The following is a 17073-nucleotide window of genomic DNA, read 5'->3' on the forward strand; positions in this document are numbered from 1 at the left end:
AATATAAAATAACTTCCACAGCTTGCATGCATACACCATTACTAGGCTGATGTACCATTGTGCAGTATATCAGTCCATGTTATTAGAGACTATGAGCAGACCATGATTTGGCTAAGATTTGGGTAAAGTGCAGGGTCTCTGAATCTGGCATGCCTTCAGTTTTGTGCTAATCTGTAGGTTCTGGCATTTTCTCCTTTCTGGCTACCAGTGACAATCTTGTAGAATTCCTTTATTAACTCTGCTTGAGCATCTTGTTCCATCTCAATCTCCCCTTCTTGAGAACTCTCTGGTTCTGTCTCAATCTCTTCTTCTCGATTGAGTCTCTATTATATCATAGTCTATAATAACTTGTTCATTTTGCTGCTGTGGTTGCTGTTAAGCCTGTTCACTTATTGGAAAATCCAGGTCACAGTCAGACATCACTTTGGCATTTGACTTTTGCCTCTCATCAAAATATGCAACACTGTTAGATTCTGTGATAGGATCAAGTATTCTGTGGCTTTTGCTATTCAGTGCATAACCTGTGGATATTCCTTCTTCATTTCTGCAAACCAATTTTCTTCTTAGTTCTTTAAGAATATATGCATATGCTTTGCATCCCAATACTCTAATATGCTTTAAGATTCATGTTTGTCCCATTCCACAGTTCAAAGGGCATTACTCCTTTATTTTTAGTTGGAAGTCTATTCTGCAAGTAAGTTGCAGTCATTACAGCTTCTCCCCAGTATTTGTTTTCCAGACCTGAATCAAGAAGCATCCTTCCATACATTTCAATCAAAGGTCCATTCCTCTGCCACTCCATTTTACTCTGGAGTATAAGGTATTGTTCTCTCATGTTTAATTCCTTGTTCTTTTAAGTATTGCTCAATGTCTTTCCCAGTATATGCCACACCATTATCAGTATGCACAGTACTAAGTTTTCTTCCAATCTTGTTGTTTATTTTAGCCACATATTCTTTAGGTTTTGGCAACATGTCATTTCTCTTTGAGTAGGTAAGTGTAAGTATAGCAAGAAAAATCATCTATGAAAATCAGGAAATAGATATTATTTCCTTGTGTCTTTAATGGGAAGGGTCCACAAATATCACTGAGAATCAAATCCAAACACTCATTGGATTGCCTTACTGTGCTTGATGAATATGTACCCCTTGTTGCTTTTGCTTTAACACATTCAATGCATTTGACTTCAGATTTGCATGGTTTAGCTCAGCCCTGCTCAGATTTGGCCCTCCTGCAGATGTTGGCCTACAACTCCCATTATCCCTGGCTATTGGCTACTGTGGCTGGGAATTATGGGAGTTGTAGTCCAAAAACAGCTGGGGGGGGCTAAGTTGAGCAGGCCTGGTTTAGCTTGTAGGTTGATGGCCAATTGTTCTTTTACTAATTTTAAAATTATTGCCCAAGTTCATTGCTTGGATGCCCAAGTTTATAATGTCCAGGTTTACAATGCAATCTTTGTGTGCACATTCACTTGCAACATGAGCTTGCTCTCTTTTGCAATTTATCTCATACAGTTCTTTTTTCAACTAGAAGTTTTCCTTCTTTGAAAATAAAGCAATGGTTCCTTCTGAAAAGAACTATACAGCCACACTTTGTAGCTGTTTTTACACTCATTAAACTGTTTTGCAAACTTGCAAACTTGGAGCATAGTATGCCCTTGAATACACACTTCATTCACTCTATTTACACCAAGATTAGATTTCAGATAAACTGTCCCTTTTTCTTCTGCAAAAATTTGCTGCCCATTAGCAAGGTGTGTAGGACTTATGTTCCATACCTAGTTCAGAGAAATTTTGCAAATTATTGAAGAAATGTGGTGTCATTCCACTATCCAGATATATTTGTTTCTACTTTGACTTGCATCAAACCTGCAGATCATTTCTTTTGCATTACACAATTTTCACTCTTTTCATTGCTTTCACTTTTGCACAGGCAAGTTTGTTAAAAAGTCATTTTTCTGGAATTAAGTCTTACTCCCTTTTATCTGTTGAAAATAATTACCTTGCTCTTTACGAGGACAAGCTTTCCTCATATGCAAGGTGCTTTCATATATAAAACATTGCCTGCCATCAGCAACTTTGTAGGATTGATTTTTAACTGATTCCTCCCATTCTGTTTGCTTTTTCAAATTTAATTCTTGCAAACACTCCTGCACAAAACTAATAGTCATATTTTCTTTGATTTGCAGAAAGTTAACTATTCTCATTCTTTAGACAAGGTATTAAGCAAAAGTCCAATTTTCGCTGGTTCAGGCATATTTATCTCCTGCAGCTTCAACTCTCTCAGTATTCCCTAAAATGAGCATATGTGCCCTTGCAAAATCTCTCCCTCTTTGAATCTTGTACTACACAACTGCAGCATAAGAGAAACTTGACTATTCATGGTTCTTTGTTGAAAGATCTCCTTTATTCTTTCCTACATCTCTCTTGCTCTATTTTTGTCTTCTCTATAATGGATTAACTGATCACTTACAGTCAGAGAGATGTGTCTCATGGCTTGCTTGTTTGAGAATCCCATTCTCGTTGTTTCTCTTGATTCTTTGTTGGTGCATGCTGGCAAAACCCCTGGAGCTGGGAGGCAGCTTTTTGACTCCCCTCTGGGGGTCTCCTCATGAGTAGGCGCAGCGCAAAGCCACGCCGCGGCTACTCACGATGTGGAAAACCAGGTTTGCGGCACGCGCTCTCCGCAGACCTGGTTTTGGGGCAGGGGTTCATGAGCGGGTTACCTGCTCTAGAACCACCAGGCTCGCAGCCGAGCCCGGTGGTTCTTACGATCTGCGAAAATCAGGCTAGGCTGTCCTAGTCCAATTTTTGCAGATCGTGGGAATAGCCCCATAGTCTGTGGGAAAATCCCTACATGCATGGCCTTGCTGAACCCAGCCTCGGGCAGGTGGGGGGGAATCCCCATTAGGAACATAGAAAGCTGCCTTCTACTGAGCCAGACCATTGGTCCATCTACCTCAGTATTGTCTTCACAGACTGGCAGTGGCTTCTCCAAAGTTGCATGCAGGACTCTCTCAGCCCTATCTTTGAGATGCCAGGGAGTGAACTTGGAACCTTCTACATGTAAGTAGGGATGTGCACGAAACCAGACGGGGTGGTTTGATGGGGGGGGGTTCCTCACTTCAAGGGTGGGGAAGGGTGCACTTACCCCTTCCTTTGCTTTCCCCCCACTGGTGCTCGGTGTTTGCAAAGTCCTACAGGGTGGCAGCGTACCTCCCTGCCGTCTGCTCCCTGGCTGGAAGTAGCTTGCACACGCGCCAGCTACTTCTGGCCACTTCCAGCCAGGGAGCAGATGGAGCGGCAGGGAGGTACACTGCCGCCCCATAGGACCTTGCAGACATCGAGCACCAGTGGGGGGGAAGCATTGGGAAGTGTAAGTGCACCCTCCCCCATCCTTAAAGTGCAACCCCCCTGCCTTCGAACGCCAAACCTCCCAGTGTTTGAACCTGTTCTGAGGTCCATAAAAGGGCCTCCGAACAGGTTTGTGCACATCCCTCCATGCAAGCAGGCAGATGCTCTTCCCAGAGCGGTCCCATCCCTTAAGAGAAATATCTTACAGTGCTCACATGTGATCTCCCATTCAAATGCAAACCCGGGCAACCCCTGTTTAGCAAATGGGACAATTCACACTTGCTACCACAAGACCAGCTCTCTTCTTGACATGCTCCCATTCTGAGACAATGAGCCGATGTAAAAGGGTTCAAGAGGGTGTTTTAGAATAGCAGTTTGTGTAAATCCTGTGTACCTGCTAATAAGCTCGAGCAAATAATAATGGTGCAATTTAACAAATAGCAAATTGGCTTCATACAGAGGTCAGATCTTGGTGTGGTAAATAAGCTCCATCAAGCCTGGAATATTGCTTCATTGCCTGACAAACTGTACTATATGCAAACTGCAACCTTAGGAAAAGGAAGTGGTTTTCAACCGTGTATTTATTTGGACAGTTCCCTACAGTGAATGTCAAACTGAAAGCTGATGTAAAACGGATCCAACTGCCTTGAGTTAGGACTGCTAGCATCTCAGAATTGCTGATTATCTTGCTGTCAGCCTTCTCTGTACAGTATAGCTTTACAGTGGCTCTGCTTTATTTATGTAATACAGTCCCTTTGCTAATCAGAAACTAGCTTGCTCATATTTTAAGATAGAAGTTGGAATGAAGATAATTGCTTTTCTACAGTCTGTTCCCATGCATCACCCTGCTTTGTATATGGCCCTCTTGGCTATGATTCACCATTACCTGAAAGATACCCAACCCATACCTGCACATATGATGCATCACCTGAGAATCACACGGAATGTTCACCTTGGAGGGATAATTTGTTTACTAAGTATACACCAGGAGTCCCCCACCACCCACATCTCCCCATCCCCCATATAGCCTGAAAAAAATGAGTTTCTGGCAGTGCAATCTGTTCTTTCTTCATCCCCCCCACCCTCAAAATGCTTATTTATGGTTTTAAAAAATCTATATCTATACCTAAATTATTTATACATTTATATTCTGCTCCTCCTCCAAGGAGCTCAGAGCGGTGTACATGGTTATGTTTATCCTCTAACCACTACACCACAGTGGCTCTGTCATGATTATCATTCCACAATCTTTTAGGAATATAATATACTAGCTGACCCTGCACAGAGCATCTGTGTGGTCGGGCACTGAGCTTGTGGCATCTCCCCCCCACAACTCTCTCACTCGCTCTCACAGCCCCCCCCACAACTCTCCCCAACCCCACAACTCTTACCACCCCCAATGCTCTGCCCTCCCACAATGCTCTCACTCACTCTGGCCACCCCCCTCCCACAGCGCTCTCACTCGCTCTGGCCACCCACCCCCCACAGCGCTCTCACTCGCTCTGGCCAGCCACCCCCCTCCACAGCGCTCTTGCTCACTCTGATCACCACCCCCACAGCGCTCTCGCTCACTCTCCCCACAGCCCCCTATCTCTATCTCTATCTCTGTCCTCCATCTTTCTACCTCTGTCTCACAGTCCTTGCTTCCCCTTGCTGCTGCCAGGGACTGTCGCCCACTTGCCTGACAGCCTCCGAGCTCCCTGCTTCCTGCTGCTTCAGGGCACAGCTCAGCCAATCGTCTGTCATCCGCAACCCTCAGAGCCAACTATCCAGCTCCCAAAGCCGCCCCCAGCCTCCGAGCTCCCTGCCACTTCATGGCGCCACTGAGCCAACTGTCAAACCATTTATAATGATTTTTTTTTTTAAAAAAAAATCCTCTTCAGATCATTTTAAGGAGCTTTGAGCTAGAAGATGTCCCACATCTCTACCACTCTAAGGCTGCAATCCTATACAAAGTTATCTGAGAGTAAGGCCATTGAGTACAGTGAGATTGCCTTTTGAGTAAACATGCTTTAACGGGAATAAGGCATTTTCTTAGAGATTTAGGAGTGTATTGTACAAAAGGTACATTTGCTGCTGATGCATGCTAAAACCAAGATTACCATGTTTACCATGAAACCTAAAATGCACATATGGAAGATAGCTAATGTGTCAACACAGAATAGGCGAATGGTTTCAAATTCTTAGGAATTCAGTTCAGCCAGTAACATTCTTGGGATTGCCATTTGGAGATGACAAGACCTCAAGCCTTTCAAACTACTAATGAGGTTTTGTAGGGATGTGCGAGCCGGCTCAAGGTTGAGCCGGCTCTCACTCAAACTGACCAGGCAAAAGAATCGGGCCCAATTTGGCTTGAATTCCAAAGCAGGGCCATAGCTGAGGAAGAGGGCATGAGAAGCAATGAGTCCCCACCCTCTCTTTAATTATTTTATCATCTCCAGAAACTACAGAATGTGTTGCAATGGCTCCCTCTTAGCTTAATTATTGCAGGATCTTTTTACAGGATTTTTCTATGTATACGTTCTGATTTCATACTCACATCCACCACCATGAGGTAGGTTAACCAAGTGATAGTGTTTTATCCCAGGTCGCCCAGTGAACTCCAAGGCTGAGCAGGGGACTAGAATGATGAAAGCCCCCCCAACCCCTGATTTCCAAATGCACTGCTCTGTCCACTCAGAAATGGAAATGTTAAGTTAAGCAATTGGTAGATCAAATAGTAACATATAAATTTAATTATGCATCACTATTTTAAAATGAAGAACATGATTCTGACAGAATGCTTTGTAAAACAAAATACATAAACCTCTGAACATCATTGAGTTGGCGCCGAAGAATGATTTGTATAAACAGAAGTTGTGTCACTCAGTGGGGGAGGGTGACAATTTTTATTGATCCTGTCTTCCCTTGCCAATTCCCTCCCCGCAACAGCTCCTGAGGGTGCACATGAACATGTTTTTTGGGGGAGGGGGGCACATGAGGCTGCAGAAGTAAGGGAGGGTGTTCAAAAATTGTCCCACTATGCTTACAGCACAGAACTTTTTTCATTTACAGATGTAATTCTAGGGATCTAACCCATTATAAACATGCAATCTGACAGGGAGAGGTTTTATCAATGCTGTGCCTTTGTTCCAGGATGTACCTACTCCTGAACAATACAACACAGCACTAGCGATATCATGTAGGTGTTTGACCTAGTAGAGATGAGAAAGTCTAGTGAGTAGTTCCACTTTACCTGCTCATCTCATATCTCCTTTCACATCATACCTGATTATATCTTACTTCATCTTCCTGTCTAATTTGTTGGAGACTCTAGGACCACACCCCATACTCTCATATTACATAGGGCTGCCTATTCCCTTCATATCTTCAGGAACTCTTGAGTCTTCTATATTCATAGCAAGTCCTTAGCACCCATGGCATCAGTACTACACCCCTCTTCTCTTGTTGATCTCCTCACCATCATTATCCTTCTCTTACCGTTCTGTTCTTCAGGGTCTTCATAGATAATTCTGGCCAGCTTTACAATAATACTGAGCCACTGCTTGAATTACAGGGGGGGGAGGGGGGGCTAGCAGAGGGGTTGTTAGATACTTTAAAAATAAAGGGCTTGGGCCCACAGCATTCTCCCACACTCCCACAGCATTCTCCCACATTCTCCCGCCATTTTGATAATTAACCCCTTTTATACTCTCTAAAGGAATCCAAAATGCTGTTCCAGTTTTTGAAGCCGCTCATCAGGACAGCCTTGTTATACCTGGCATGTTTTGGCCCACAATACTTGCTTCATTTTCAAATATTTCTCCTTTTTGCAATCACTTCTTGCAGTGAAATTTGGGAGTGTGGAATTCCTGTGCGTTAGTATCTCACTCCTCAACCTTTATTTTTGGTTACTTTGCAGCCTATAGGTTTTGGGCATGTGCCCCTTGAACCAAACAATGGGAGCATGTGCCCCTTGTGCCCAGTGCTCACAATGCCAATGGGGCCCAGCCTCCTTATCTTCATTCATTCATTCATTCAATTTATATACCGCCTTTCCAAAAATGGCTTAGGGTGGTTTACATCAAAATAAAAACAATTAAAATCAATTAACAATTACAATCAAAACTATAAAAATAGCATAAAACCAATTAGCAGTTAAAACATTTAAGCAGTTAAAAGCCCCGGAAAGCCAGGCCAAACAGATAGGTCTTAAGGGCTCTCCTGAAGGCCAATAATGAACTCAGATTACAGATTTCTGCCAGGAGTGCATTCCCCAGCCCAGGAACAGCTACAGAGAAGGCCTGCCTCTGCGTCGCCACCAGATGAAGCTTTTATCTTTTGTCATGGTCTCCTTAGCTACTGTTTTTAGAAGGCTACAGGAGTTACCACGATTTGGCTAAAATGGTGGGGAGAGGGAATCAAGGGGTTATGGATTTCATGAAGGGCCTGCTACTTCTCTGTGTATGATTAAAGCACTATCCTAAGCATGTCACAGTGGCTCACCCATACCTAGATGCCATTGCCACAGCTGTTTGCCAGGGCACCCTGGCCAGGCCTCATCTCACACAATCATACACACACTATTTTCATCCATGCATCTAGTGAGTTTTGCAAAAGAACTGGAGACCACTATTGAACATAAGAACAGCCCTGCTGGATCAGGCCCAAGGCCCATCTAGTCCAGCATCCTGTTTCGCACAGTGGCCCACCAGATGCCGCTGGAAGCCACAGACAGGAGTTGAGGGCGTGCCCTCTCTCCTGCCATTACTTCCCTGCAACTGGTACTCAGAGGCACCCTGCCCTTGAGGCTGGAGGTGGCCCACAGCCCTCAGGCTACAGACTAGTAGCTAAAAATAAATTGCTAAAAATAAATATGTATATATTGCTTTTCAACCACCACAACAAAATCATTTCCTTGGTTAAGTGACAGCCAGCACAATTAAGCCCTCATAGTCATTCAGTATAACTCCCATTACACACACACACACACACACACACACACACACACACACACACACACCCAACGCCATGACCTAGGTAGGAGCATCTTTTCATCACTATGCACAGAGACAATGCAGGACATGTGCAGCAGCTGCCACTGACACAATGGTGTATTATGCTGTCTACTAGCAATTGTACAGTACAGTACAATACAGCACTAGTTTAAAGGTCAGGATGATGACACAGAACAGAGGGCCGATGATTCAGGGCAGGTTCTAGGTTATGGAGTGTGCTTGGCAACAGACCTTTAGAGGGACTGCCCTTCTCCTTGCTTCCCTCAGTGGGCACAATCCTCCCTGCTGTGATACTCAGAAAGAGGGTGAGCAAGTGGGCAGAGATATGGCTGGCTTTCCCTGCAAAGCACAATTTCTCTTCCTTCTCCTCCTGCTCCCTTGAATATGCTCTCTGGAGGGTCCCATTGGGCCCAATCCTCTCCACTATACCTCCCACAGAAGGAGGACGATTTGGAGGCTTCTTGCCATCACACTAAGCTGTCTGCTTTTTCTAGGTAACAAACAGCAGGGCTCTTTCCAGATTACACTCTGTTCAGCAGTAAAATACCTAGGAACATAGGAAACTGCCATATACTGAGTCAGACCATTGGTCTATCTAGCTCAGTATTGTCTTCACAGACTGGCAGCGGCTTCTCCAAGGTTGCAGGCGGGAATCTCTTTCAGCCCTATCTTGGAGATGCTGCCAGGGAGGGAACTTGAAACCTTCTGCTCTTCCCAGAGCGGCTTCATCCCGAGGGGAATCTCTTGCAGTGCTCACACATCAAGTCTCCCATTCAGATGCAACCAGGGCAGACCCTGCTTAGCTATGGGGACCAGTCATGCTTGCTACCACAAGACCAGCTCTCCTCTCCTAACTTCAGCTTGGCAGGATCGTTTTGAAAACGTAAATAGCTTGTGCAACCCTCCAACAATGGGAAAATAACAACTATTTATTTGCGATGCAAATGCAACATTGTCAGACTAAAACGCAAGGATAAAATCCGAATGAAGGCATCGGAAATGTGAACAGCACCTTCTGACAGCACAGTGTAGAAACACAGGCAGAACAGAAGCACACTTAGTGGGCAGTAGTGACACTGTTGTAGCGGGTACTCTGGAAAGTGCCCAGCTGCCCTGTGCTGCCTGCCCTCCAAGTCTGGGAGGGAGGAGAATGAGACGGGCAAGAGGGTGTTGCCACAGGCAGCAGCACAGCATGGAAGAGGAGGACAGGGAGTTTTTCACATCCAGATTTCAGTTTGCATCTCCTCCAGAAGAGAGGGAGTGCATTCACATATTGGCCAAATTGACCCCAAAGTCCCAGTGAATGATCAGGAAGCACTTCACACACACTTCGGATTTTTCATCGGGCATTAGAGTGTAGCTTGATTTATACTGAGGTTAAAAAATCCACTTTTTGCATCAATTTTTTGGGGGGGTAACTTCGAACTCAGTTAAGCCTCACAGAAAACCCTAAGTAAAGCCTGCTGTCTGGGAAAGCTCCAGGTCTCCCTGGGGAAATCTGCCTTCAGTGGTGGCTCCTTCATCTCAGCCAGAGGTGTAGCTACATACAGTTGAACAAGGGAGGACAAATGTCCCTGGGCCCTTGAAGGAGAGGGGGCCTGCCGGCTGAGCGGCAGCTTGTTCTTTGCTCTCCCTCATTTGCTTCTCTGAAGAAGATGACCGGGAGATGGGCCAGCAGGGGGCCTCCTTTTTGCCCCAGGGCCTGTTCCAACCTTGCTACATCACTGATCTCAGTAGTAGTGATCAGTGTCCCACTGGCCCATCTGAATGCACTGTGGGGCCCCAGCAGCTGCCTGATATACCAAATCCTATCCTGACCTCTTGTGCTAGATTAAATAGCTTCAGGAATGCCCACAGTTCTGCTGCATGGGGACACAGTATGACATTTGGGAGTGTGGGCCATGTTATTCAGAGGAGGGACTGGAGGATTAGGAGGAATTTCTTCTTTTCTTCTTTCTTTTCTTCTTTCTTCTTTCCATTGGCACCAGCTGCTTCTGCTTTGGGTGAATATCTGGTAGAGTTTGCAAGTTCCCCCCAGGATTGGCCTGGAGTCGTCAGGAACAAGCATCAGTCTCCAGGTCCAGGAGGTGTTAATGACTCCAGCAATCCTGGAGATGTTAATGACTTGACAATAAAGATGGGAAGGGGTGAGGAAGAAATCTGGAAACTGCTTCAGCCATTTCTGGATATATTTGCAACCCTAACATCTAGCACAAATGGTCCTGATGAAGGAAATTATGAGGCTATTCTGACAATCGGGTGAAATCGGGCTAGGAGAACCTAGCCCGATTTCGCCTGACCGTGTGAGCCACCGGACTCACAGACGAGCCCGGTGGCTTGCGGTTAACCTGCCTAACTACCCCTCCCCTTAAACCGGGTTTGCACAGTGAGCACGCCACAAACCCGGTTTTCAAAATTGTGAGTAGCCGCGGCTACTCACGAGTAGACCCACAGCCGGGAGGCTTAAAAGCCGCCTCCTGGCTCGGGGGTCTCTCCGGTATGCCCTGCGTGCTCACGCAGGGCATACTGGAGCTTCCGGGGGCCGCGTGGCCCCCAATCCTCCCAGCCTCCACCGGCTCCGTCACGGAGTCGGCAGTAGTGCGGGCAGCCACTATGGCCACCCAGAGCAGACTGTCTGCTCGTCTGCGAGGAGAGCGCGGGCTTAGCCCGCTCTCCTCACAAACCCCCTAGAGGCAATTCTCACTGATTGTGAGAAGAGCCTCTATGTCTCTCTCTTCCAGAGACTCTTACCCCTGGAATTCCAGGCTGAAGTCCAAGGCCTCCCAAATCCTCTTTAGTCTGTCCTGGGTGGTGGTCAGCAGCACGCTGCCAGCTTGTACTGTGCTGGGCAGCCAAGCAAGGTCCATGACCAGTGTTGGGTGCCGAGTGTGGCACCTCTGTTTTAGAGACAGAGGGGGGAGTGGGGAAAGGAACGTGTGGGATGGGAATATGTAAGTTGTGTGTTGAAATGCTTCTGCTAATGCATATTTGCATAAATATATCTGTTTTATATTCTTACATTTTTGTGAATTCAGTTGCTGTTTTGTGAATTCAGTTGCTGTTTGTGCCCACAAGAACCCAGTGTTAAAAATAGTCTGTCTGGGTGTGTGTGTAGGGGGATGGTGCTTAACTTGCAAAGGGGGCAGGGAAGGCTCCAAAGACCTTTAGGTCCAGACTCCAAAATTACCAAGGTACACCTATGTTATCTTCTTAGAAAGGAGTATCTTCTGATCAGAGTCATGGAGAGATTAGCCTATATCCACATCTTCGCATTAACTGGGGCAAGAAGCCATTGCCCCTCAATGCTATTTGTAGCCATTGATGCACCTTATCACGGTCTCCCCACAAGGCATGTTGCTTCCTACTGACACCGATTCCATCCCGTCCTTGCCGCTGGGCTCCATCCCAAAGCCTCAAAAAAAAAAAAGAAGGAAAAAAAAGCCGCCTGATGCAATCACCTGCCTCCTTTGCTCGAAAGCTTCCCCGCCGGTTGCATCATCCCGGCTTGATACAGCCGGCAGCAGGGGAAGCCAATCCGCTCGTGCGTTCTGCGAAGACGGATAGGCCCTTATGACCAACCCAAATGTCGCGAGCCGCAGATAGGCGTGACAATTCGCGGCTGCCTTGACGCTCGAGGCGAGGATTGGAGGACAGGCGGTGCGAGCCGAGAATGCTCATGTAGAGGTGGGCGGAGCTTGCCGGCAGACTAGTATTTAAAGGGCTGGAGCGAGTGGGACTGCGCTATTAACTGCAGGCGCGTTGGCACAGGCTCCTTTGGCCCGTGTCGGCACAGCCACCCACCGTGCCAAGCATCCGCCGATGCTTCGGGCTCGCCCCCTGCCCAGCCCAGCCCCCCGCAGTCCGGCTCCAACGGTGCACGCATCCGCAAGCTCTCTGGCCGCTAGCTCTCTCGGGCTCCTGCAGCGCCATGAAGCGGGATCCGCTGCAGCAGCATCCGAAGCAGCAGCATCCCTCCAGCGGAGGGACGCAGCATCCCCCTGGACGGCAGGAGGAGGAGGAGGAGGAGGAGTCCGCTGCTCGAGAAGATGAGCCCCCGAAATCCCCTCTCTGGGTCTTCGGCTACGGCTCGCTGGTGTGGAGACCTGATTTCGAATTCACCTCCCGCAAAGTGGGCTATATCCGCGGCTACAGCCGCCGCTTCTGGCAAGGCGACACCTTCCACCGAGGCAGCGAGAAGATGGTGAGGAGAGGGGGGCACTCGGTGGCTGTCGGAGATGGACGGGGGATCGGGGGGCTGAGGAGGCAGCCTGCGGAGTGGGGGTGATGGGCGTCTGTCTCTCGGGAAGGGGCCATTTGCTGCCGATGGTGGCCCTCTTTGGGAAGGGATGGGGCGATACCTAGTGTGGGAGTCGGGGAGCCAGCAATCGTGTCAGGGCTGAATTTGCCGTCCTCATTTGAGCTGCGGCTCTCCGCCCCAGTGCTAGTCAGCCGGAGCCCGCCCAGCTCGCCTTATCCGTCCTAAAAGATTGCCCCGATGCACCATCAATTTCCAAACGGTGACTGAATGGAAAGCTGGAGATTCTAGTGGCTTGATAATGATGGAAAATATCGCGGGGAGGGAATCAGTGGGAGTAGCTCCTCAGTCAGCTAGCACCGCCGCTCTCAGCATCAGTTGGTCCCCTTTGCCCTTGCGTTGCCCATGCCTCCCTCATCTGCCTGCAGCAGTCCTGATGCTGTGGGTCTCCTTAGCGTCATTGATCACTCACCCTTGGCAGTGGTGAGCAAGGGTTGCTTTCTGGCTGGCGTGATACAGTGTATTAAAACAGTCTCTCTCCCCTTGTCTTTCTTTAGCCCGGAAGAGTGGTCACCCTCCAAGAAGATTACGAGGTAAATATTCAGCACTTGTATTCTTATCCAGTTATAGCATATACCTATATAGCAAGGCTTAGTCTAGCTTCTTCTTTGGGGATGCGAATAAGCCAGAACAACTCTTAAGAGTTTTACTGCCTTTGTTTTCCTGAAGAGAAACAAGGTGAGCTTGATTGTATTGTTGGACATCCTTTCATCAGTTTTGCCTTGTTCTTCATAGTGCATGTGTGCCTAAAACATCTGTATAATCAGGTAGTTCAGATAAGCAGAGCACAATTTATATAACAAGATTCCATTTTCATGTGGGGGGGGGGAAAGAGAAAATTGGAGACAACTGAGACAGTTGGAGATAACTGATAACATTAATTGCATTCCCCAAGAAGAGAATGGTTCTGGGGGAAATATTTTGTATGTTGAGTCAGTACCTTGGCCTTCTAAGAGCCTCTGTGAAAGCTGCTTCTCTTAATCACTCAGTAGGCAGGATGGAGATTAAAACCGAGTGAAAGGAATGATCAGTGTCTTCATTTAGCTCTTAACCATGAATCTAACTTCACCAGCCCACCACAAAATGTTTGATAACTAGGTGGGCCATGGCAGCAAGCCATATTGTTTGCAGAACTAGGATATGCACCTATGCAAAAAGTGTTCCCTTCTGGAAAGCTCCAGTTGGCGGTTGTAGAGACAGCTCTGTGGGGTGCTTGCATCATTAAGCTGTGTAGTGAAGTGAGCAGGGCAGGATCAAAAACTTGTGCAAATGAGATGCGAGTCTGAGAGACGGGTGGTGGTGAAACACTTTGGAACTTGTCAGAGGCTTCTTGGACCACTTGCACATTTGCAGAGATCTGAGAGGGGGAGAGGATTGCCTACTCTCTTGAATGTTTGCATCCTGAAGATCTATGCAGAAGTGGATAGAAAACATATCATCTTTTTCCCCCTTTTGTGCCATGAAGAGACTTTCATTAGTGCAGGGATGCTTCCTGGGAAGGAAATGAATCTATTCCTGATAATAGTTTTCAGGGTCCTTTCTCCTCTGGCTGAGCAAATGCACATAAAAATAACTTGGTGCCGCTTCAGTAGGCTACAGTGATGCATGTGATTCTATTTCTGCCTCTGGCTAGCAAGTAATCATTCAAATTTGACTTCTCGTTCCAGGGGTGCACATGGGGTGTTGCCTACGAACTCTGTGGAGATCAAATTGCTGCCTCGCTCAAGTATTTAAACATACGGGAAGCTGTGCTCGGAGGCTACGTCACCAAGCTGGTGAAGTTCCATCCTCAGGAGAAAGAGACTGTTGAGCCCTTTCTGGCCCTGGTTTACATCGCTACCCCTCAGAACCCCTCCTACCTCGGGCCAGCATCGGAAGAGGATATTGCAGCACAGATCATAGTTTCCAGTGGCCGTTCTGGCCATAATATAGAGTATCTGCTGCGGCTAGCGGACTTCATGCGCTATTTCTGCCCTCAGGTAGAGGATGAGCACTTGTTCTCCATTGAGGAGGCGCTGATCTCTATCCTGCCTTGCCTATACCATGCTGAGGAGTCCTTAGTGGAAGAAACTGTGTCCCCCCAGAGGGGCTGAAAGAAGACTTGTTAACCAAGGATAAGAGATGAACACAAGGCACACTTTTTCTCTACTGCTATTTTAGGAATTCCAAGTGCAGCAATCCCTTTAACCTTCCAAGTGGGGGGAAGGTTTGGTCTGCCTTCCTTGTAGTATTTCTGAATGCTGCCCACCCACAAGCAGAGACTCGGGTGCAATGTTAAAACACTACGAGTTTTGCTCTACCTCACAGACAGACTGGCAAAGCCACTAGTGTGGTGTGTGGTAGAGGCTACTGGATGTTTTTAAGCCCAAGGAATTGGTCTTTCTCTCCCTCTCCCACCTCCATTACAGTGACTTGAACTTAACGCATGTGCCGGGGTTCCAGTGCAATATGAACTTGCTTTGCCTTCTGTAGGCTCAGTTGGGGCCAAACAGACCTGTCTTAAAAGAACAGTTAATGCTCTGTTGTTGTTTTTTTATAAAACTTGAAAATGTATTTATTGTAATGAATATATATACATATATATATATATTTCATTTAAAGGAAAGTGTCCGATTGTTTGCTCATGTCCTAGAAGATGCTCTGCAGTGCAAGGGCCATTACAAGTATGTGTGTGAGTCTGTGCCTTCTGCTTTTAGAGCAGTCTTGCTGCCTTAAGTACAGGAACGTCTAATCAGTTTGCTGCTACAGGCTGTTCCCTTAAGGTAGCTTTCTGCAAATAGTATCTCTATGTAGTGCATTTCTGATATACACAATATCGTTCTTCCCCTTCTGCTCCCTCTACCACACATCTCTCTTCTGTGACCGTGGGGTGTAAATACTGTTTTAAAGATGGGGACTCCCACCCACCCACTATACCATAGGTCAGTTCCAATGACATTTTGATCAACACAGCAGCCTTTGACTTAATATACAAAAACATGCCAAGGCAGCTGAATGATGTTGCACATGGAGGAAAGTCCTGAGTAGTGGCCAGAGACTTGGCTGAACAACATGGGCTAGAAAAGAATGAGTTCTCTCCTTCAAACACCATGTTTGAGGGATGCTGCTATTTACCTTGGAATAAAGTTTCCCAAGTAAAAAAGCTCCTAAAACTTGACACTACTTTTGTTTGTGTACTTAAGGAAGAACTGTGTGTCTCTTGTTCCTAGAAATAAACCAAACTGACATCATAAGAGTTGTAGCCGTGAAGGGAACTTTTTTCTGAGAAAGAAATCCTACCATTAAAAATAATGGTTGGCCTTTGCCAGATAATTTCTGGTGAACATATATGGAGAAGAAAATGTGACTCCTACATTTCAGGTGTTGCAATGCAAGAGTTTCCAAGCCTTTGTTGTGAAGAGACCCACAACTTTCAATGATTTTTCCTTCCCTTGGTAGCATAGGGTTGGCTGCATTAGATAACCTGAAACCTCTGTGCTCCATAAGCAACTAACCTGAACTGGCTCTAAATGCTGTATTACAGGAAGGATTTTATGGTTTGGTGCATTTAGGGCTGCTGGCCCAGCAGTTGAATGCTCTTCTAGATCCTTCCAGTACCATTTCAGTTTTGCCTGGTACAGTATATTCATGTCATAAGCACCCACAGCAGGAGGTTGGGGGTGGGGAAGGCCTCAGTCTGTTATGCCATATGATCCTTCATACTCACCGTGGCTAGCTGAGTGACACACTGATCCATAATGCATCTGTGAGCCACCACATGACTCACAAACTGGAGATGTCTTTTACATACTTTAGGGTAGTGAAACCCTGCAGTAATCTTAATTGTGGCTATTATACAGTTCTTTTTTCCTACTCAACACAGATCGTTGCAACAGCCACCTATCTCTGCACTTTCGTTGCAACAGCCACCTATCTCTGCACTTTCCTAGAATTAAAAACATAGATGTGTGGAGACAATGTCCGGGATGGCCATCCTTGTCTTGATTTATCACATTCAAGTCCTGTCCTTGTAGGCACAGAAGTCCAATCTCTGAGCTCTAGAAAGTTCACTGGGCTAGTCACTATCTCAGCCTTTTCCTCACAGGCTTGTGAGGCTAAAGCAGAAGAAGAAGAACCATATGTACCAGCCTGAGCTCCTTGAAGGAAAAGCATACATGCAATCAATAAAGAGACAAAATGGCAGGGCTCAGGTCTGGTGGAAAGTTAACACTTCCTAGCAGAGAAGCCCTTCTGAAACACACAGGAAGGAACTGGTCACAATTAACATTCCACAGTGGCAGGAAATCTGGAAGTCTTGTCTCAAGGGAGCACCACTCTTGTGGGGAAATTAATCTTGCCAGCAATCAAAATTAAATACAGTTTGTCCTGGGAAAGTGCAATGCTGCTCCTCTCTCTTCTGCTAGCTTGC

The 17073-nt window shown here is 46.5% G+C and overlaps 1 protein-coding gene across 1 annotated transcript; it reads left to right on the forward strand.

Annotated features, from left to right (window-relative positions):
• The first annotated feature begins 12050 nt into the window (after positions 1–12050).
• On the forward strand, positions 12051–15898 carry CHAC1 (ChaC glutathione specific gamma-glutamylcyclotransferase 1). The gene is made up of 3 exons (XM_053291261.1): positions 12051–12551; positions 13163–13198; positions 14333–15898. The coding sequence occupies exons 1-3, from the start codon at positions 12279–12281 to the stop codon at positions 14756–14758; spliced, it is 735 nt and encodes a 244-aa protein (XP_053147236.1). The 5' UTR covers positions 12051–12278; the 3' UTR covers positions 14759–15898.
• Positions 15899–17073: the final 1175 nt, after the last annotated feature.

Source organism: Hemicordylus capensis, chromosome 1 (assembly GCF_027244095.1).
Source record: "Hemicordylus capensis ecotype Gifberg chromosome 1, rHemCap1.1.pri, whole genome shotgun sequence".
Lineage (NCBI taxonomy): Eukaryota > Metazoa > Chordata > Lepidosauria > Squamata > Cordylidae > Hemicordylus > Hemicordylus capensis.

Excerpts from the sequence above, each read along its gene's own strand:
- CHAC1 (XM_053291261.1), top strand. The coding sequence starts at position 12,279 with ATGAAGCGGGATCCGCTGCAGCAGCATCCGAAGCAGCAGCATCCCTCC. Across the intron at positions 12,552-13,162 it reads ACCGAGGCAGCGAGAAGATG|CCCGGAAGAGTGGTCACCCT; the intron begins GTGAGGAGAGGG and ends GTCTTTCTTTAG. Across the intron at positions 13,199-14,332 it reads CCCTCCAAGAAGATTACGAG|GGGTGCACATGGGGTGTTGC; the intron begins GTAAATATTCAG and ends TTCTCGTTCCAG.